This window comes from Lissotriton helveticus, chromosome 4_1 (genome assembly GCF_964261635.1).
Source record: "Lissotriton helveticus chromosome 4_1, aLisHel1.1, whole genome shotgun sequence".
Lineage (NCBI taxonomy): Eukaryota > Metazoa > Chordata > Amphibia > Caudata > Salamandridae > Lissotriton > Lissotriton helveticus.
In genome coordinates this window covers 310,593,582-310,616,309 of record NC_136063.1, presented here as the reverse complement: position 1 = coordinate 310,616,309, position 22,728 = coordinate 310,593,582, and the positions used below count along the sequence as shown (strand labels likewise).

The window sequence follows — 22,728 nt, the reverse complement described above, 5'->3', positions numbered from 1 at the left end:
CGTCTGCAGGGAGCGGAGTACAAAGACCCCGGGTGAGAGATCGCTCACCGGAGCTCTTGTCATTTAATAATTTTTGTTATGTTAACTAGTCTCTGCAAGGGTGTATTTAGTGTTTTACAGGCTCACACTATCTAAGGGAGGTTGTGTACTGTGTGCATAGTCTATTCCCTTTTCTGTTTTATAGGGTGTTTTAGGACCTTATTGTGTACCCTATGTAGGGCATATTAGGTATATGAATGTCTGTTGTCATTCCTCCACTTTGCTTCTAGGGAGATGTGGTGTCTGTATCCTACTTAGAGGAGGTTGTGTGTTTGTATGCGGGTAGTCCATGCCCCTTGTTTTTGTCCCCCAGGACTTCTACCTTGCCATGTACCCTTTGCGAAGTCCCTGTCCTATCGTTTGCCCCAAGATTTTTGTCATTATCCTGCGGAGTACCCTTTTATGGGGAAGTTAATGTTTGTGGGTAGTCCATGCCCCGTCGTTTGTCCCAGGGTTATTGTCTTTATCCTGCGGTGTACCCTCTTCTGGGGATGTTGGTATTTGTGGGTAGTCCATGCTCATCCCTTGTCCCAGGGTTATAGTCTTTATTCTACGCTGTACCCTCTCAAGGGGACATTAGTGTCTATGGTAGTCCATGCCCATAGTTGGTTGTTCAGGCATGTTGATGGGTAGTCAACGCCCATAGTATGTTCCATAAGTATTTATGGCTAGTACATGCCCCTTTTCCCACAGATGTTTTGTTTACTCTGCGGTGTACCCTTTTTCAGGGGAGGCTATGTGTTCTTTTTGGGTAGTCAACGCCCATAGTATGTTTATAAGTATTAATGGCTTCTCCATCCCTTTGTTCCCAGAGATATTTAATCTGCTCTGCGGTGTACCCTTTTCAGGGGAAACCTTATGGTTTTTTTTGGGTAGTCAACACCCAAGCTGTCCTGCAACATACCCTTTTCAGGAGAGGTTCAACGTCTCCTATTATTAGTAGAGATTGTTTGTACACTGTATTTTGTCTGAGTCTACCTGCTTGTAGCTACTGGCCAGGGCTTCATTTAGGTGAGATTTTCAGTTGTATTTTTATCATACATTTAGTGTCGGCGTATCTTCTTCAAGGGTAATGTTAAGGGTAGTTTTAGTTTTGTTGTAAAACCTCACTCTTTTATTAAGGAGAGGGGATGTGGAATATTATGTCATAATGCTGATGTCATAATGCTGATTCTTTGTTCTTTTCTCAAATAATAATACCTCATGTTAAAGTCATCTTTTGTTGTACACTACTACTTTTGGTTATTCTAAATTGTGTACTTCCTTGCTGTCTGAGACACATTAGGTATTGTTACTGATCATTCCTTTGTTCTGCTATTAATCCATAAAGAGAGAGGATGTGTAGTAAATACTATCTTCACTGTTCCTCTCTGGCTAGACAATACTATTATACTTATGACATCATAGAATGCCAAGGAGCCTCTCTAGCTATCTGTACCTTTCTATTCCCTATTGAGGCAGTTGGTCATCTGAGGTTGAGCTACCAACAGCGAGCTCCTGGTGGGGTCTATCTATAGTTTACTTTATAACTTAACTTATCTGTCTAACCTGGAAGGAACCTGCAATAAAGGATCTTAACTACTAAGTGGACTTGGCAAAATTCATTTATTACAGGCAGGCTTCGCTGAGGAATTTATTTGCTCAGTAAGGATTTTTTATTTCGTTTTCTTCCACCGCTGGATTTGGTTTTGGTATGGGCTTGCCATTCTATTCACAGATTATGACTATACACAGAGATCCCCTACTACAGAAGGAGTAGTTTCTTACCTGTAACTCCAGTTCTGTAGTAGGGGTATCTCTGTTATAGTCATAAGCGACCCACCCTCCTCCCCGGTGGAAGTAAACGTTTTTTCCTGGATGCTACAGGCCTGGCTTTAAGAGACCTTCAAAAAGAACTGAAAGTAACTTGCCTTTGGCTGTGCATCATGGGATACCGAGGGTTTCTGGAGGGTTCCTTAAAGGCACTGTATCCCTTTTCCAGACACATAATGGCAGCCTATGAGGCTTGTCTTTCCAACCCTTCCTTTCTATCATGCAAAGGAGTTTTGCGAAGGGGAGTTTCTATATGTGTAGTGAAACTCTGTAAAATGTGTAAAATGGAATGATATTATTTGGCTATTGTAGTAAGTCCAACCATGACATAAATAAATTCCAAATGACATAGCGTCATGGGATACCACAGCTATCCTTTTCACTTCAGGATGAAGTGCTGGCCAATGTAGCCTTGTTAATGTCAGGCTGCATTATTTGTCTTTTATTTTCTCTTAAGTGTCTATGCAGGACTGCAGAAGAAGACGACTTAAGAGGCTATTTTGATTGCTCCGGGGTCCCCGCACATGGGCGGGACTATTCACAGATTAGTCAAAATACACATTTCATAGTTTCTGTAGGTGCCAAGTCTTAATGCTAATTTGGAAAACACGGTTGGCTACAATATGCGAGCAATTACAAAAAGATCATAAAATGTTACAACAAACACTTGTACGCTTTATGCAAATATGGCATGCACTGATATTTTAGGGAAAAATGGATATTTTCAAATTCCTATTACAGTATCATCTTAGTGCCTAACAATAAATATGCCCCTGAATGTATTTTTCTGCTCTCCATTTCCTCCATGATACATCCAGTCTCCTTAGTGATGTATATACCAATGTTTACTTTATTCTTACTGTGTTCCTCTACACTACTCCTCTTATGGTAGACAGTTTGGCTATTTCCATATCTGTGATACCTGCCATCCTAGCACTGGGCTGAGGTTTAATGGTTTAGAAATAGGATTTGTGATTAAAAGTAGGGGTAAGTGAGATTGATTACTTTTTTCCTAGAGCAACAAAAGTAATTCTTGCACGCATTATGGGTTGTAACCATATTACTTGCTGGGGGTTGTATGCGTGAATATCGCTCATGCGGTATCACCTCGTCTCACGAGATAAGAGCTCTAGACAATTGTCCGAATAATTTCTAAAGTCATCTAACGCACTACACAACTCTAGTGTTACAGACCCCGCAATACATTTCATGTTCATACTAAGTCTTACACAAGCGCAAATTACACAATCACCATAGGAGGAAATAAAATCGAAATTCTCGCGTGATATGCATAGCCTAATAATTGAAGTGTTAATGAGACTAATTTTGTTCAATAAAAACTGCGCATAGGCCTCATTAAAGCCATACATAATGTGTTCTGTCTAACTCTGAAATGTCTCAGATCTATATACACTAGGACAAATTCTTCAAGGTGGCTGCAAGCATCTGCCTTATGGCCATATATAAAGACAAATGTTGGCATCCTGTTGCTAAGGGAGGTGGACTGTCTTGCAAACAAATATTTCTCTTGGGGGACCGAAAATCCTTGTATCAGAGTAGGTCAAGAACTTTGCACAATATTCCCAAAGGAGTAGCACCAGTGTTTCATCAGTCACCCTCGGTCTGCTGTTTATACCTTTCCCTACACACCATGCATTTTCCAAAGGAAAGCCAAAGTAGGGCTCACCCACCCCTGCTAAGACTTACCAAACTTTTACTTATCTGACAAAACCACACACTGCCCTCATATCATGTAGGTAGAATTAGTTTTGAAATCGGTATCTGGACGAAGAAGTCGAGATCAGCCTTCAAAACATATTTGAGGAGCTGTCCATGAATGGGATTAGTCAATAACACTGCTGCTTTGACCGCAGGACCTTCTCCTAAATCTGCACTATTACTCGCGCCTGGCAAAACCGTAGGCGTCAATCATGTTTTGCTGTTGCATTCATGACACAATATAGCTCTGGGATCAAAATATTCAATTATGGTCTCTCTGCGGATATAAAGGCCCAGTCCTGGACTTGTTTCCCACATAGCTCTGTACCATGTTGTACCTGTTCCTTGTGCACTCAGCATCGGTCAGTACCTCCCACGTTTTTAATACCAAAGGCTGGGTCATTGCACTGCCCAGCTCCAGAAGTGAAGCTGCCTCATTTCCATTTGGTGTTATTATTATAGACATGAGGGTGTCACAAAGATTGTGTAGCAAACCCCCCATCCTTGGGAGTGTGAGTTGAGGCTTTAGTTCTCTCATAAAGGACTGCCCTGCATACAAACAGCTGTGCTTAAGGAGTGTGCACTAGTACACCACAGCGATCACACTATTTGTGAGGGAACAATCACTTTGTGCAAAAGGAGAAAGTGAGGTAAAGCAGAGTGAGGGGAATAAAGAGAGAAGAGATAGAAAAGAAGGAGAGAGAAAACTTGGAAGGAAGAGAAAGAAGAAGCGATAGAGGGAGGAAAAACATTGTTTAAAAGAGAGTGAAGTAATAGCCCGGAGATAATGACGAGAAGAGAGAGCTGAAAGGTCACTAATACAAACAATCCCTGACATAAAGAAGTACATAAGACCTATTCAGGAGGGTGGCCGAAATGTACAGATCGTAAAACGAGTAATTGTTTAATTGGCATATTAGAATAACGTCTAAGAGTAGAGAAAGTAAGAACAAAGAAAAAGTGATCTACACAACAGAGATGGACCACACAGCAAGAAAGGACAAGGGGAGATAACCTCAGCACTGACAGCATAGGTAGTGAAGTCCATGGGGAGACCTCACCAACTTTCATCTCAGACTGATCCATCAGAAATTAATAAGACGTGCAGGTCCCCTGACATGTCACATGCAGATAGTCGAAAAATTGGGGCCAAATTGAAACTTCATTTAATTTTTTCCAAATGCATGTTTCAAGTTCATGGTTTTACACAGTTGCAAACAGATATCAGTTGACAGTTGTTTTAATTTTTCTGACTACCTAGGCCATAGTTCCTGGAAGACAAAACAATCTTATCCTTCAGCCTCTGCTGTCAGATATGGAGTACAAAATCACAGTCACGCCCATCTATTCTAGCGGAGAAGGAGTCACCATTTCTACCACTGGCAGAACCTGTAAGTAAGCAGTAAGCATGTGGGTATGTTATGTAATGTTTTGTCCTGTGATGCTGTGTTATGTTAAGATATGTAATGGTAAGTGATGTTATGTTACAGAGTTTCTCTTAGGGATATTGAGACTCATGACCTTTAGCCCAAGCCCATACCTGTGTGAGGTGTGTTTCTGTTCCTACCATTTGCCACTTCATTGATGTTCTTATGTATATAAAGATTCACCCACCATTGCTGGTATCTTCGGCTTACAAGCAACACTAGCAGGAATAAATAGGTCTATTGAACCTTGGGAGAAATAAAGTAGATTCTAAAATAGCCAGTTTCTCACCATTCTTTGAAAGTTAGTGGCTTTCAAACCAATTCCATAAGGCCTGTTTCTCAGCAGAGAAAACTGGGACACCACCGTGGTGCTGAGAATCGTGGGCCAAAAGTTTTTCTAGTGCACAGAACACAACACATGTCTAAAGTTGTGTGTCTGTTCAAGTTGCTCAACAGTAACTGAGTGGTCCTAAGGGCTGTTCATCCAGATGAAAACCCAAGGATCTTTTTCGGATTATCAGAGGTGACAGGACACTTTTTTCATTTACCATATTCAAGGGTTCACCAGACAAGGGCTACCTCGACAAACATTATGTCCTCCTTTGAATTTCAACCAATCGTAGCTCATCTGGTGTCCAAGAGCAGGCATACACCAGAAACAATGTCAGTTGCTGAGCAGCAAACGATGGTTATTCATATGAAATCTTTCTGTCTAATATCTTAAATCAGTCTCCTACCTGCAAGCTAATTTAAAATAAGACGTGACTTTAGTCTGTTACAGAGGGTTATACATACCTTTACCTCTGGTTGTTTCAAACTGTAACAAGTACAGTTCAGTATTAAAGAAACACTATTAGGATACTCATTACTATGCTCTACTGTAACTAGTTATAATACAATGCCACAATTTTGGGACTGTGGCACTTAGTATCCTTAGTATCTCAAGTACATGCTTAATTTTGAATGCCCCACCTTCATGAGCAAGTCAGTGAGCTGAGATGACTTTCACATTGTTTAAGAGTGCGAGGGTGTGTGCGTTCTGTCAAGCGTAGGTTTCGTAGTGGTAGGCGGACTTTCCAGTACAAAAACTAAGCTTTAATTCTATGCCATAACACTTTTTGGAAGCAAAGGCCTCCGAAATTTGTGGTGAGGAATGTAGCTGGGTAAAAAAAGAGTTGATCATGTGATTTTAGCTCAGACACAGCTCCATTGGTTTCAAGTCAAACTGAGTATCCAGATCAAGGTCCTGTGCCGGATGTACGTCGTTACAACGCATGCTTTTACAACGCATGCCTTTACGACGCAAGTTTTACAACGCAAGTCGTTACAGCGTTGGGGGCGCTGGATAGTGAATAGTTTAATTTACTATTCCAACTCCACTCCCCGTGGATAGTAGGGAAGGTGTTGGATAGTAAATTAAAAATATTCCCTGTCCTAGAGCGCCCCCCAGCGCAAGTCGTTGTAAAAGTTGCGTGGTAATGGTTGCGTCGTAAAGGTACTTCGTTGTAAAAGTTGCGTTGTAAACGCTGTTCCCCCCTGTGCCTTATGCAGAGGATTTTTCTATAAGCTGGAAATATAGCATCTTAAAAACTTGTTGTTTATGGTCCTGCTCCCTTCCATTGTTACATGTTCCATGCTTTAAACCTGCTATTGGACGCTCATTGAGATGTTTAAGGCCAAAACTTTGTAACGATTTTCCTCTTGACCTTAGGGCATGATGAAATCACCTTACTTTAGGAAAGAACTTAAACGTATACTTTCTGCAGGAGTAATGTCTCACCGGAATATTTGGGTGACCAATCACTGCTCTATTCCCACACAGGGCTCCCCCAGCCTTTTCTTTTGCTGAATGAAAGCTCAACCAGCCAATGAAAAGTAGAAGATGTATGTTTATGTTTCAGTGCTTTTCTTTGGCTGATTGGGCTTTTCTTCAGCAGTGCAAGAGGAGGAGCCCGAACAACCGACTGTAAACAAACGGTTTTTAATAGGATGTGGAGGGAGCACTGCAGTAGAATATAACCTTTTTCACCTAGACATTCAGCGGAGATGCTCCTAATGATCGTACGCCCTAGGAGCCGGCAGACACAGAATCCTCCCTTTGTAGGCCTAAAACATTCAATATAGCTAGAAAAGGGAGAATACCAGTTGGTTGGCCAGCTCCCAACATTCCAATATGATGGATAATTGTGACTATTATGGGACTGGTGTGTCAGATAACACATTAAAATATTTGTTTTCTTCTAGTGCCGCTGTTAGCTCCTAGAAACCTGAAGGTCACTGATGAATGGTACAATAGACTGCGGATTACCTGGGATGCACCTAAATCCCCTACCATGGGCTTTAGGATTGTTTATAAGCCCCTCAGTGGTGAGTGGTCTTTTTGTATTCTACTTGATGTTGTTGTAATTTTTAGCTTGTATATTAATCCATGTAATTCCGAAGAGCTTGCAAATTAAGTGTACTTTTTTTAGGACTGAAATAGTCACCTTAATTAGCCTCAGAGAAAAACATATTTTGAGCCAATATGAATGTGTAGACTTGGTCCATACAATTAAATGTTTCTTTAGTAATACACAAGTACATATGCCAATGTGCATTAAGTTAATATGGATGAAAGAATAAACCACAAGTTAGGTGAGGACTTACAAGTCAGCTGAGACCGCCTTCTATATTATGAGATCTCTGCTGGCCTGGTAGGGATATCACTGCCTTAAGTTCATCTTCTGATGTGGTGGATGACATTAGGCAGAGCTGAATGCGGAGCGGGCCACCGTGTTGGAGCAGCCTGCTCTGCATTCTTTTTTGTTGTGCAGAAGGAAGCCCCAAAACTGCATATTTTATTGTGCAGAAGAAAAATGCACCAGGGGTGTCAGGAATATTTGCGTATTTCCTGCATTACAGCCATGCATCATATTGCAGTCCAGGGTGGAAATAATGAGTGGAGGAAGCCCTGAACTAAATAGGTGGGGCTACCATCACCGCAGCCCAAAGACAAGGTGGACGACGCACTGCCAAGTCAAAGGATCCTGACAGCGGAGCCAGTTGATTCTCCACCATTAGAAACATGGGGCTTCAACAACCTCTAAATATGGGCAGACTGTGAATTTTAGTGTGGCAGGAGCACATTCGATTTACAGAGGGCTAAGGGGGGATTCTCTCTCTACCACACTTTAAATGAGGTCTTTTTGAGTCAGATGCTGATGCAAAATCCTCCTGTTTCTGGAGTAGTAAAATTGAAGGATAAGCCATTGGTAGGATTTTAATCTGTAGTGGAGATATTCTGTCGGATAAATCTCCTCCAAAATTAGCATTTCCTCCAGAAATGTTAGGACCTTCTGTTACTACCCAGCTCTAACTCTACTTGCCGCTAAACAGAATTAAGTTGGGCTGGGCTTGATATTCGGCATAAAACGGAATATTGACTGTCTGGACACTTTCATACACTAATAGGCATGAAGATGTGCAGTCATATGTGTCCAAGTTGTTAGATTTCCACATGATTAATAAGTGACAGAGTGTGTGCATTGACACTTTAGTTCGTTGCCTCCTGCTTGTACTATTTCACTGCTGCACTGCAATACAGCTGTGCATTGATAAATGTATTTGAGCACCCCATTAGCATTCCTTTAAGGAAGCAGTTTGATGGGCATCCGAAGTTATCAAGTGGTTATGTTCCAGACTTTCTTGGTTTGGACCTTCATGGATTTTTTGCCACTTTTGAAGTGTTTTAAATTGTTATAGAACATTGGAATGCCAGAGCTGCATTGAAGCCAATACAGTGTCTCAGGGATAATAAAAACTGCTAAAAGCTTTCAGCTCCAACATTCTAATGTTGGTCTATCTGCTTCTCACTTTTTAATTTAGAACATTCTACCCCAGAGGGTGAAATGTTCCAATAGTTTTATAACCTAATGCCTATGGCGATAATGTTTGTTAAAGGCCCTCACCATTGCTCTAGGCTCTCACATGTAACCGGGGTCTATGACTCGGGTTCAGGGCTTTTAATAACATTATTGTCTTTGACAGTGGGTAATATTTGCTTAATTATATACCACATATATTTTTCATATTCATATTGCGACCTGTGCATTTATGTCAATAATTTATAAACTAAGTCCAGCTTGTCTATCCTGTAACTGAGCACAAGTGTCTTGTTATAATGTTGATTACACTGGGGCTGCGCTCCTCGCGCCACAGTGTAATGTTTATGTCATGACGTTCGATGACGAGAGGCGCACGCCGAGCTGTCAGAAAAAAGCTGCTGGCTGAAGGCGGCGGGCGCGCTGACGCTGTGTTGCAGTACCTCAATAAATACTCGATGTTGTACTGTGTTTCCGCCTCATGTTATGATTATAACATGTTCTTGGCGACAAGGATGGGAGGTCTATGTAAGTTTCGTGGACCCTTCAAGGTAAAGGAAGTGTACCCTTTCTATGTTGTGTTGGAAAAGGGGGAGAAATGGAACCTACACAGGGTAGCAAAGGACAGCTCACTCGACCATCCTCCTAAAACCTTGGTTAGTAATGCTATCACCAAGAATTCATGTTCAGGTTACATGTTGGCCCATGATCGTCAATTGCTTGACAATGCTCGCACAGGTACAGAGGTGAGGGAACCAGGCCCCGGTGGGGATAACTTGAGCACTGGTCAAAGGGCAACTACCCCAAATGCGGAGTCTTATGATTCTCAAGGAGCTCGACCTTACCAGAGACCCTTGCGGACCAGGAGACTCCCTCAACATTTACATGACTTCATGGTAGGATGATTCATTGCTTTGTTCTATGTTCATGCCTCTAACTTACCTTGTTTTCTTCCTTCCATCTACCTAATTCCCAACCTGCGCGTAGAGGAAAGGGGGGTATGTTATAATGTTGATTACACTGGGGCTGTGCTCCTCGCGCCACAGTGTAATGTTTATGTCATGACGTTCGATGACGAGAGGCGCACGTCGAGCTGTCAGAAAACAGCTGCTGGCTGAAGGCGGCGGGCGCGCTGACGCTGTGTTGCAGTACCTCAATAAATACTCGATGTTGTACCGTGTTTCCGCCTCATGTTAGGATTATAACATGTCTCAAGTGAAGCTTAGGCACAGGACACTCTGCAACATATCCTGGAGTCACCCGCTAGTACTGGAGATCTCCTACACCCAGTTGTGATGCAGTGGGTATGGCAGCCACCATAGGAGAAATCTCTGTAGCAGCCCATGGTAATTATTTTCGAACCTTCACGCTTAGTCCTGCCCACCTTCTGTATTGGGCATGATGGCTAGGCCAGCTATGGGACGACATACTCATCTTCTCAATGTCTCTTTGTCTGAAGGAAGTGTTCCCTTGGAATGGAAACGGGCGCTAGTCACACCTAGTCTTGACCCTCTTACATAATTAAACTACAGGCCCATTTCACTTCTACCTGATCTATCCATGGTATTTGGAAAACACCTCAATTGGCAACTGAACTTCGTCCATCAAGACTAATGGGTTATTGCACTCCTCCCAATCAGGCTTCATGGCTGGTTACAGCACTGAATCTACACTCCTTGGTGTCTTGGATTATATTAAAGGGCAATCAGATGCAGGCTGTACAGCAGCACTGATAATTTTGGATCTTAAAGCTGCATTTGATATGGTAAACCATGTCACCTTGTTGCATAAACTGGTAGGAATGCGTATTCAAGCCACAGCCCTGATGTGGTTGAGGTCCTGTCTTGGCATACATACGTCCTTCTTGTATAACCACACCTTTCAGGTGCACTCCCATCAGTACAGATCTAAACCACATATTATAGCCTCTGGGGTACCACAGGGTTCTACCCTTAGCCCACTTCTTTTCAACCTTTATGTAAGCCCTCTGGCTGAGATTGTGGAATCCCATGAGTTCACACTTTTCTCATATGCTGATGACACCCAAATTGTGGTATCCTTATCCACGAAGGATAACCCCACTGCAGAGACCCTTGACATTTGTCTTGCCCACATTTCGGCATGGATGAACCCCCCCTTACGGGGGGGGGGCAAGATGAGGTCCTGTTAGTAGGCAATTATCTCCATCTCTTGGGCCCCCATCTTTGGCTGTCTGATTTGGGTACAACCCCTTCTCCTTCTCAGGTGGTAGAAATGATAACATTACCATGCATTACCAGATAAACAAAGTAGCTGTCACTTGTTTTGGTGTCCTTAAATGGCTAATAATAAAAAAACTTAAACTGCCTTCCTGGTCTATCTCAACAAACTGTAGACCAGGCTCTGGTGATTTCCAGACTGGACTATGGTAATGTGCTGCACCTGGGTGTTGCTAAATACCTGCTACGTCATCTCCAAGTTGTTAAGAATGTGTCTGCTTGTCTGCTCCTTTGTTCATCTAGGCTTACTTCTTCAGCCAGTTTGCTGCACTCTGCACTGGCTAACAATTGAACAGCAAATTCAGTTTAAGACTCTGTGTTATAAGCACAAATGTCTCACTAACAAAGGACCAATGTATCTAAGATCTTTGGCCCTTGGTTATCTCCCAAATCACACACTTCAATCCAGTCATCAAAACTTGGCAGGTGTGCCTATTTTTAGGAAGTCTCACCAAGGTGACTGTTCATTTGCATACTGTGGCCCTAACTTGTGGAATGATTTGCCACATTCACTTAGAGCTTGCAAATCTTACATAGTCTTTCTAAAGCAGATGAAACCTTGGCTGTTCTCTTCTTTATAATTTATGAGATAACTGCTGACCGCCCTGAGTTTGGTGAGGAGGCCAGAGCTTGGAAACCTTACTGAAGCCATACAGTCTACAAATGGCTAATATGTATGTATGTATGTATGTATTGGCATACTTGTGTAGCGCAATGGCTGTCACCCAACTGGTATCCTGGCGCTTTAGACTGTTGTAACCCATACATGATGTTTCCAGCTACTGGTCCGCTTACATTGTTCTAGGAAAAAGGTGTGTTTTTAAAGCTTTCTTGAAGGAAGGGAGATCTCCAATACCTCTCAAACACAACGGAAGAGAATTCCATAGTCTCGCTGCGGTGAACCTAAAGGACCGACCTCCCATTCGGGACTTCCGAATCTTGGGCACTACTACCAGGCAGGCGGAGGCCGAGCGGAGAGATCTGGACGGGGTATACCAAGAGAACAGGTCCTGCAGTGGAGACGGACCTTGTCCATGGAGGGCCCTGAATACCAAACACAGAGCTTTAAAGTCGATCCGCTGAGGGACTGGCATCCAGTGAAGGTCCCTGAGTGCCTTAGCAGATGAATCAGAGCGCAGGCGCGAAAGGGCCAGTTTGGCAGCAAAATTCTGTACACGCTGCAATTTTCCCACCAAGGTCATGGGCGCCCCTAGAAGTAGTGCGTTATAGTAGTCAATCCTACTTAAGATAATACTCCGCACTACCTCTGGCCTAACCTGCACAGGGAGCATGGGCAGAATCTTCCGCAGCGTGCAAAGCAGTGCCATACAGGTAGCCACCGTTTTATTCACGGACACGTCAAGCTGCAGGCTGGAACCGAACATCACCCCCAAGTTCCGAACGGATAATAATTATTAATAATAATAATAATAATAATGATAATAATAATAATACGAGTTGCTGGTTCTGTGCTTTCTTGAGTTATAGCTAGGGGTGGGCGGAATTTGCATAGTCGCGCTACGTAAAGCTCTGCGAAACGGTAAAAAATCTCAGTGAGCACACAAAAGTTCTGCGTACATGCAGAAATGCTTGTTCCACCCGTTCGCGAAGCTTTTTTCCTGTTAGCGAATGCTGTTTGCGTGCTCGGGGGAAATATCTTGCGAACATGCATTTTGAAAGTGCGAACAAGCAAAAAATGCTGCAGATCGCAGAATTTTTGCTAATTCCGCGTTCTCCGCAGAAAGCAAAATTACCCCAATTCCGTGAGCGGAACGGAATTTGCTGCCTAGGCCTAGTTATAGCCAGGTGTAATATTTGGTTGGGTGTTGCGCACCTTTATGTTATGTTTATGAAATAATTGTACAACACCAAACATGGCCTCCGGCGTAGCTGCTTGAGTGTATTTTTTACACTTGAGAAGCATTCGGAAAGAAACCATATGACCAATTTAGGATACACCTTTTCATGTGTGTGATAGGGATCGCTGGTAGAACACTGCTGGGTCAGAACACAGTAAGCAAGGGTATCGAAAGACATTCTGTGGCTCCACACACCTGGAAAATGATAGATAGTACAGAGTTTGAACTTACCATCTAAGATACCCTATTTTGAGTAGAGGAAAATATACATTATGAAACGTATCCAGAAAATGCAAGTTCATATTAGGACGTCATTCTGTCGTGGGGCCAACATCCACAATCAGTTTCAGTGTGTCTGAACCGTTGTTTTATCATGCCCAGACCCTGCCAAGTTCTGTCACTGGGTAGCAGTGGCTTCTCGAAGGCTCCCATGTGGCTAGCATTGATAAGAGCGTGCATGAAAGAACAGCAGAAGATTTGGGTTAGGGTTAATTGTCAGTTAATCATCCGTGTAACATGTACTGCTATGGAACCAATGCTAAGTTTTACTTTTCATTCAATAAACCACAGTTGTTTTCCCTCTCAGTGCCTGGTCCAGCGCTGGAGACCTTTGTGGGAGATGATGTTAACACCATTCTGATCCTGAACCTGCTCAGCGGAACCGAGTACAACCTTAAAGTGTTTGCATCCTACCCAACCGGCTTCAGTGATGCGCTGACAGGCGTGGCCAAGACGTGTAAGGGTTTCTTACCTTAAATACTACCATTGTCCATGAACTTCATTTTCAATTTCAAAGTGTTGCTCAAAATTCTGTTGTCAATTCTCTAAAATTGAGTAGAAATGTTTGCACGCTGGATACAGTTCTTTATATGTTTGTGCTACAATACAGACACTTATGTCTAAACTGTTAATGAACCATTTTGCTGACAGTTTTATTACTAAGGAATTGTGGTTAATCATACCTATGGGGTGTTAAAATGACAAAGTCTGGGAGGTGGCCCACTGTTGATGATGATATTTAGATAGCCAGTACCACCTCTATTGTTAAAGTGGAACTCTATTTTTGATAAACAGATTATAGAGTGGCAGATACTATTTATGTGAACGCGCTATGTAGGCTTTTCCATCATATAGTAAAATGAGCTGATCAGTTGGCAAGATGACTCCGTGGGTTAAAGCTCCCCACTTACATCAGCAGTGATCTGAAGGTCATGAGTTTCACTCCCAGTAAGATTGGCTCTCATCCTACTAGGTCAAATTGAGTAACATTAAATTGGATAGTAGTACATCCTTTAATGTCGACATTTAGAAATGGCCTAAGTGCAGCATGCAAAAACAAGGTTAGCTACGAACGATGGTGCTGGGCCAGGCCATTTACAATACCCATATTTTGGCACCTTGCTATCTTTAGTCTAGTGGAGAATACTCATTCGATCCTAATCCCTCTGTGCACATCCAAAAGAGTCCACACTTGTTCCAGACATTTATGGCTATACAATAAAGAGTGTCATTTTGGTGCAAAACACTTGTAGAAGTTTGAAAATACCACCATAACTATGACTTGTTGGGTGTTTACCATCTTCTTAATAAACATCCCAGTGCTCGTTCCTTGAGAAGGCTCAAATTCTCACAACTAACCTAAAACAAGCATTTTCCATGCCAATTAGTCTGGTGTTTAAATGAAAGTGCCTCCTTAGTCAATGATGTGTTCAGGCATTCACTATCATGCAAAAACAACAGTTGATGGACAGAATGCAGAACAATGTCATACATTCACCCCAGTACAGAGATCTGGGCCTACGTCCCTTGCTCACTTTGCCACTGGATTCAAGATAGCGTGGCTGATGAGGGTTATGAACCCGAAACCGGTCCCAGGATGCTTTTTTCTGGTCCAGGGAGGACATGGCTTGGCAGGTCGGGCTGGACTGTTCCCATAAGGCACAGGGTCAGACTGATTTGCATATGGCCATGTCTGAACTGGGGTGGCGGAGTGAGCTAAAGAAGGATGATGGATTAAACCCAGATCAGTTGACTGGGGGTGAGTGCTTGCAAGGTTCAACACTCCGTCCATCATCCCCTTTGGTTTTGCTTTGTTCGCCCTAAGTTGGTAGGGTATGCCCAGACGTGGTTCCCAGGCCCGGACTGGCCATAGCGGGCACCGGTCAATCCCCCGTTGCTCCGCACGGGTGGGGGCCGGTTTCGGCACAGGGCCGTTTTTGCAGCATAGCTGCAAAATCGTCCCTGTACCAAAATTGGCCGAAAACCGGCCCGGCAAAGAGCTCGGCAGCACCTCCAACACCCCCCGAGTGGGGAGGGGGGGCCGGCCGAGCCCTTTGCCAGGGCCGGTTGTGGTTCCCAGTCCAGCCCTTGTGGTTCCCTTGCTCACTTTGCTATTGGATTCAAGATAGCCTGGTGGATGAGGGTTATGAACCCGAATCCAGTCCCAGGTTGCTTGTTTCCGGTCCAGAGAAGACATGGCTTGGCAGTTTGGGCTGGACTGTTCCCATGAGGCACAGGGTCAGACTGATTTACATATGGCTATGTCTGAACTGGGGTGGCAGAGTGAGCTAAAGAATGATGATGGATTAAACCCAGATCATTTGACTGGGGGTGAGTGCTTGCAATGTTCAACACTCCGTCCATCATCCCCTTTGGTTTTGCTTTGTTCGCCCTATGTTGGCAGGGTATGCCCAGACGTGGGTTCCTTGCCACTTTGCCACTGGATTCAAGATAGCCTGGCTGATGAGAGTTATGAACCCAAAACCCGTCCCAGGATGCTTGTTTCCGTTCCAGGGAAGACATGGCTTGGCAGTTCGGGCTGGGCTGTTCCCATGAGGCACAGAATCAGACTGATTTGCATATGGTCATGTCTGAGCTGGGGTAGCGGAGTGAGCTAAAGAATGATGATGGATTAAACCCAGATCAGTTCACTGGGGGTGAGTGCTTGCAATGTTCCACACTCCGTCCTTCATCCCTTTTGGTTTTGCTTTATTCACTATCATGCGTCTATTCACTTACTCATTCTTACATTACACAAACTCAACAACATATGCAAGATAACTTAAAAGTATAAACGTAGAAAATGCAAACATGCGGCTACCTAAACATGGCTGGCATAATTTCAGAAGGCTAAGCAGAAGGATTCCAAATAGCAATTTTGTTGCTCAGAAGTACAAGTTTAGTTTGGCGGCATCAATCTTTAAAAATGTACTGCCACCCAGTCCCAGATAAAACACATAATAGATTGGAAGTTTCTCTGATACACAAGGGAGCCATTCAGTCTCAAAAGTAACTTGGAATCATCAGCATAGTTATATGCTTTGCAATCCATCTTGCCCAGTGATTGAACGAGGGGTTTAATATAGATGTTAAATAGGTGAGGTGACATAGAGGAGCCCCAAGGGACCCCGCAGTCCATTTGGTTCCCATTGCCCATCAAAGAGCCCAAAATGACCGACTGACTGCGGTTCTTCAAAAACGATTTCCTCCAGTCAAGGGATTGTCCTTGAAGCCCTGTAGCCTCCACATAGTCCACCAGCAAAAAGTAGTCAACTGTGTCGAAGACCGCTGATATGCCCATTGGGACTAATGCAGAGGTCAAACTTTCATTACCGTCTTTACACATATCATCCACTACTGAAAGAACTACCAATTCGGTGTCATGATCAGGATGAAACCCCTGTGGGATTTCTCAAGATGTGAGCAAAGAATCTGTGCCTCATCATCTTCTAATAGTTTGGCAGGAAAAGGCAGCAGAGGAATAAGCCGATAGTTTTTCTGAAGTGGTCATCACCTTGTCTTTTTGTATGGGAATCGCTTCTGCTTCTTTAAAGGGCATTGGCACACTTCCTTGGGCCAAGGAATAATTTAAAGGAGACAGGAGAGGACCTGATATTTCGGAGATAAAAGATTTGAGGACCTTAGGGCAGCAGGGATAATTTGGTAAGCCATACTTTAATTTGACATCAACTCAAGGAACCTTTCTTCATTGAGAGCAGGAATGTTAGAGATAGCAACGGGGTTCATGCAGAGGAAGATATTGAAGGCTCACTGGTCTCTAGCACAATGCTGTATTTAATTATTTTAATTGTAGCAATAAAGTATAATTTAACATATTGCTGAACTCTTCTTCAGAAACTTAACAGAGGCAATCTATCTGTTTTAGAGAGTGCGGCCACTGTTCTATAAATATCCTCTTTATTTATTCATGAAGAACAGAGTCTTAGCATGTCGTATTGGAACTTTATAGTCCCTCAAACTTTTTTAAAACATTTTCGTTATCAAGGAGATAATCTATACGCCATTTCCACTCCAACTGGCGAAGCTTCTATTTGGCAAGTTGCAGTACCTCGGAAAACCACTGGGAAGATTCTGTTCATCTGATCATTTTAGATTTACATAAGGGGGCGGGTTTATTATTAGCATTTAGTAACCAAAGAGAGACCTCTTTTTCCATTAAATGAACATCTTGGTAGGAACCAGGCACAGTGTCAATGAGAGTTGCTCAGAAGCTGTCCTTGTCTATACGCGACCAGCTACGAACATACTTACTGTTTTTAAATGTTGTGTCAAGTTGTAGGCCAAATAAGTTCAATTTAATAAGAGAATGATCACACCAAGGCCAGGAATTATGTTTATACTTGTAAGTGGGAAATTTGCTGTAGGTGAACTCTGTTGGGTTCGATTTTTATTGATCCCATATTTCACAATAATATAAAACTGCTATAATGTCACATGTTTTAAAGGAATTCATGATGGGCAGTTAAAGCAATAAAACAGGCTTTAAAATTACAGAGACTATAGCATTCTGGTCTTTTTGACCTTTCAAGAGCATTATGTGAATGGAAGCTATTACCACTCCAATCAATAAAGACATAAAATTATCATACCCTGCTGCCAAGGGCTATAAATTAAATTAGATTAAATGCTGTCGGCTTGGATATTTGGGCAGGCTGGGCATTATTCACCCTCTTACACTCAATGGAACTCGCAACAAACTCCAATATTCTAATTATACTTTATAACCTGCTTCGGAGGGCTGTAACTGTCTTTAAAGGCCACTAACCTGAGTGCATGTGAGGGTGAGGGCCATTAACATGTAGTATAATCTGAGTCAGAAGGGTGATTAGGCTATTGAAACCTTCCCCCCACTGAGGCATCATGTTCTAAATCAAAAAGGAAGACAAACATTACAATGTTTGGAGTGGAGGCTGTACACCAGCTATTATTTGCCGGAAGTTTATGTCGCTTTTCCTTTTAAACTCCATTAATTTTCTTTAGAATCGGAGGCAACCTCTCTAACTCCAAATGTAGGACATTTTGCTTTCACATTTTATTTGTAGTGTTGCTTTTTTGCTACTGCTTATGTGTCATCTTAATTTGTGTTCTACATTTCAGTGTACCTGGGAGTGACTAATTTGGAAACCTATCAAGTGCGTATGACGAGCATGTGCGCACAGTGGCAGATTCACAGACATGCGACAGCCTATAAAATAGTTATAGAATCACTTGTCGGTAAGTGTCTTCCTATGTATCAATGCATGCCAGATGTAAGGTGGTATACAGATGTTCTCCCTAAACCTGGTCAACCAATAGAGAATATTATCACCCCTAATAGAATGGCAAGATAGGCTCAGTCAACCAGAATGATTAGAAAGCTCCTGTTAAGTTTTCTAATTTATTTGAGTGTGTGTGTCTCTAACTTTTTGGGTGAGATTAGGGTGACGGTTCTTGGTAGGTTTATTGCCTGCATGCTTTCGGGTCTTTTGCAGTTGTTTATTGCTCTTTTCTTTAACTTGGCACCACCCACACCTTTATCTTGGACTGGTAATTGCTTGGTGGATAATGAAGCACAGTTGATATCTTCAGTAGAGTGGGTTAACAAATGTTGATAAGTGGAGTGAACTAGAGAGTGGGTCGTGGATATTTGGAAAAGGAGAGCCAGCAAACAGCCAGGTAGACTTGTCATGTGTGATACTGCTAGACAGTATTGTCTTTTTAGGTCTTACACACTAGACAGATGCGGGGTCTGTGCGAGAAGTATTGTGGGCTTTCCAAGAGCAAACGAGGGCTTGGAACCCGCATATTGCTTACCACTGGTTTCAAATTGTTTGTTTAGAAAAGAATACTGTGAATGATGGAACATTTGAACCTGTGCTTATCATTGGAGAAGCAACGTGCAGCTGGCTAAAACACCGGCCCTTGCCAATGGGGCACACATTACAGAGGCAATTAGGCCAGGTTTTTCTACATCCGTGTCATAAAGTCAAAAAAGTCGATGACAAGTACGACAACATAGATTTTAAAATAGCAAAATGTGGGCCTCTGGATTTGTGAAATATACATGGAGGTACATTAGCCCCATTGTAATTCCTAACTGTTAGTCTTTTCTTAATACTAACTTTAATTATTTTTGTTGCATCATAGCCATTTTCCTGGCGGGATATTACCGGTATCCCAGTACCACTTCCCGTCCCACGTTTCTGTTGCACCTTCTCACACCATCCCTTAAACCATCACTTACATCTTCCAATATTGTACCCTAATCCAATCACTACATCTAACCTAATCTTAACCTATAGCTTACCCAAATCCTAACCGTTATCACCATCCTAACCATAAACCCCTTCCATTACATCTTCCCTTTTTCTAACCCTTACCCTAGCCCAACAGATAAAGTTAATCGAACTCAAACTCCATTCTCCTTCCTAACTTCTGCCTCCAAACCAATTCCTAATCCTTTCTTGTACTCTAACACGTACACCTTACCGAACCATAACCTTAACCCTTAAATATAACTAAACCTAACATTGAACTCTGTCGCTAATCCATGCATTATTTCATGAATTACATTCTACTATTTGGAGTCAAATTTTTTTGTTTTTTACTATTTTGTCTTTAGTCTTTGTTACTCTACCTTTTTTTCTATTTGTTTAGTAACACCTCTGTAAATGCTGAGGGAAAGTAGGAACATGTGCAAGAAGGAATAAAATAGCCCTAACTGTACATTTGAAAGATATTGCAAACCACCTTGAAGGTCTGGGACTTTATGACGGCACTCAACCTGTGACCAGGTGCCACGGCTAAGTCGCGGGATGGTCATTGACATACTATATCCTTACTGTCAATTTTGTGTACTTTATCCCATATATTATTTTTTATTATATTACCATAAAATATGAGTCTTTCATGCACTAGAAAAAATACTCCCCTTGCCTTAAATTTTGAAGGAACTTATAGCATGGCTCCGCATTTTTTAAAAATGTTTGCTAAGTTTAAACAAGTAGCCCTAAAGCCATGACCTTTTTTGGGGAGTTATTGCAAATTTCCTTCTAATCTAAAGGTTAACCTACCTTACACTTCCTCAGCAATGACCCCAGTAATAAATACAGCCCAGTCTTGGTTGGAGGATTGCAAACAAAAGACCGGTTCACATTGCTTCTGGGCCGCCTCTTTCATGAAAGCTCTCTTTGTCCAGTGCTCTTTTCATCTTTTTCAGCGGCTAATCAATTATCCGTGCGCTTATCTCACTCATTTCACATATAATTATATTGTTTTTAGTTGGCAACAAAAATAACTTGTTGCAGGTTTATATTCTACTGAAACGTGTTTTTTAAACGGTGTTTTTCCCTTTGGATTTCAAAGCGTGTCGCCCTTTATATGTATTATGTTTTGCACAGAACCTTTCTTTTATAGTTTGACATTTTCCTTATGCAGACATTCACAAGAGGCATTGCTACTTCATCGTCTAAATTGAATTATAAAGTTTATATAGTTACAAATAATTATTTATGGCATAAAGTTATAGTTAGCAATAATTATACATTTGAAATAACGTGCGCCTGTGTACATTACAACCATATTGCAAGTAACTGAGAGGTTCTGTGACCAGCAGCAGACAGACTGACATAGAGGGAAACCAGGATGAGGCCAGGTCAGTTAAATGCCACAACCATGTACTAAGCAGGCTCTGCCCTGTGGCAATGGCATTTCAGATGCACTGACCTGCAGATGTATACCATGTAAGTTGTGTAGGTTCTGGAGCCTCAGAGGTGACTACTAATATCCTTCTTACACATTGGGGCACCACAGTCCTATTAATATGTAGTGACCCTATACTTCACCCTTCCTTTTTCATTGTATTTTGTGCATTTATATAGCAGGGTCCTAGATTCAATGTTGAGGCAATGGGGTGCTTCACATAGCTACTATATATTGTCAATTACAAAGTAAATCTATTTAAAGTATTGGTTTCAGGTGACATTCATTGATGCTTACGGCTGTAGATTAAGTGGTATGGCAAGGGAAGACTGGATGGGGCAGGAGGGCGCTTACTGGTGGTAGTAATTTTCAATGAGTGGGAAAATTATGGCGCAGTGTTGGCTTCTAGGTCTCTTGAACTGCTGCAAAAAGAGAAAGAATCTGAGATGATGGGCAACTGATGCCAGTCTTGGTGCATTAGCTGAGAAAATGTGTTTCCTTTTTGGTATTTCTGGGCATAAACCTGTGAATGGCTAAAGCTGACAGCAGGCTCTTGAGTTCATGTCCTAAATATATGTATGTGTCTTGAGTGATTTAACCAAAGATGGGGGATGAGGTGAGGAGGGACATGTCTCTTTAATGCATAACATTTCTATGACATTGTGGATGATACGTCAGTTAAATTTGTACCTAAGTGGAGTATACATTAAGAAACATGAGTGTAAGGCACTCTGTGCTAATGGGGTATACGATGAGACGTCACGGTGTGTGTTTTTCTATTTTTTTGGTTTCTGTTTTTGTGAGTTTTATTTGGGTGTTGGTGATTATGGAGGTGTTTTTAGAAGACAGTTGAAGGGCTAGAATATGTAGGGACTTTACCCTAAGCCCTAACAAACACAAGCAGGACGTTCCTACAGGAGTGTCAGTTAGTACCTTACATAATGCTTCTTTTGATGCAAGAGCTAATCTGCATACCGATTGGTATTTATTTTGTTATATTCTTGAGAAAATTGACAATATGTACTCAGGAAGTTTTGTAAAGCAATTTTTGTGAGGGAATTAAAAATATTGTTTAATTTAGTTTGGTTGCCCTTATAATGCCTAAGATTGTGCTGGGTGTTCGATAACTAAAGAAAGACTATCATAAAACATACAAACGATGAATAGAAAAAGCATAAGAAGCAGTGCTGGAAGAGCTTCCATTTTAGGATGGGAACATTCCAAGGTCACCCCACCAATGGTACTCTATTTTACCTTGCTCAAATGCTTATATTTTGGAACATTCTTTAAAGACTGGCTCAGAAAACCACTTTCCATGAAAAGGTAGAGAGCAACCTACGTATTCACCATTCCAGGCATCCAGGCAAAGTAAAATAGAATTATCATCATCTCTAAACTAGACTCGAGTAAAGGCAACTCTAGAGCCTTGTTTTACTCTCATGAGAGACCTTTAAAAGATTACATCTTGGCCCAGGCATGAGGCAGCCATCGATCATAAGTGAAACTGAACTCACACAAAACGGAGGCATGAACTAGGTTCCTATTTCAGGCCAATGGCATTCAAGTTAAATATTATGAGCCTTCCAGAGGCGCTCTATTTTTATCCTGATGTTTTCTGGCAAGGTCGTTAGACTTGGCAGCAAAATGGAGCACGAGCACAAGAAAATAAAGTTAGAAATAGAGGCTGTTTGTTTTGGAGTTTGGTAGAACGCTTAACGTTGATGTTTGGTTACTTCCAAGCATTAAATGTCTAGTCCGTAAAAGTCTGCTCTTA

At 42.1% G+C, this 22,728-nt stretch overlaps 1 protein-coding gene across 1 annotated transcript in view; it reads left to right on the top strand.

The window, feature by feature from the left end:
* Window positions 1–22,728, top strand: part of COL14A1 (collagen type XIV alpha 1 chain) — a 559,513-nt gene that overhangs the window by 370,310 nt on the left and 166,475 nt on the right. Inside the window, exons 20-23 of the mRNA XM_078686835.1 lie at window positions 4,832–4,961; window positions 7,242–7,364; window positions 13,561–13,710; window positions 18,372–18,488. Coding sequence (XP_078542961.1) covers window positions 4,832–4,961; window positions 7,242–7,364; window positions 13,561–13,710; window positions 18,372–18,488 — 520 coding nt within the window. The remainder of the gene's footprint in view (window positions 1–4,831; window positions 4,962–7,241; window positions 7,365–13,560; window positions 13,711–18,371; window positions 18,489–22,728) is intronic.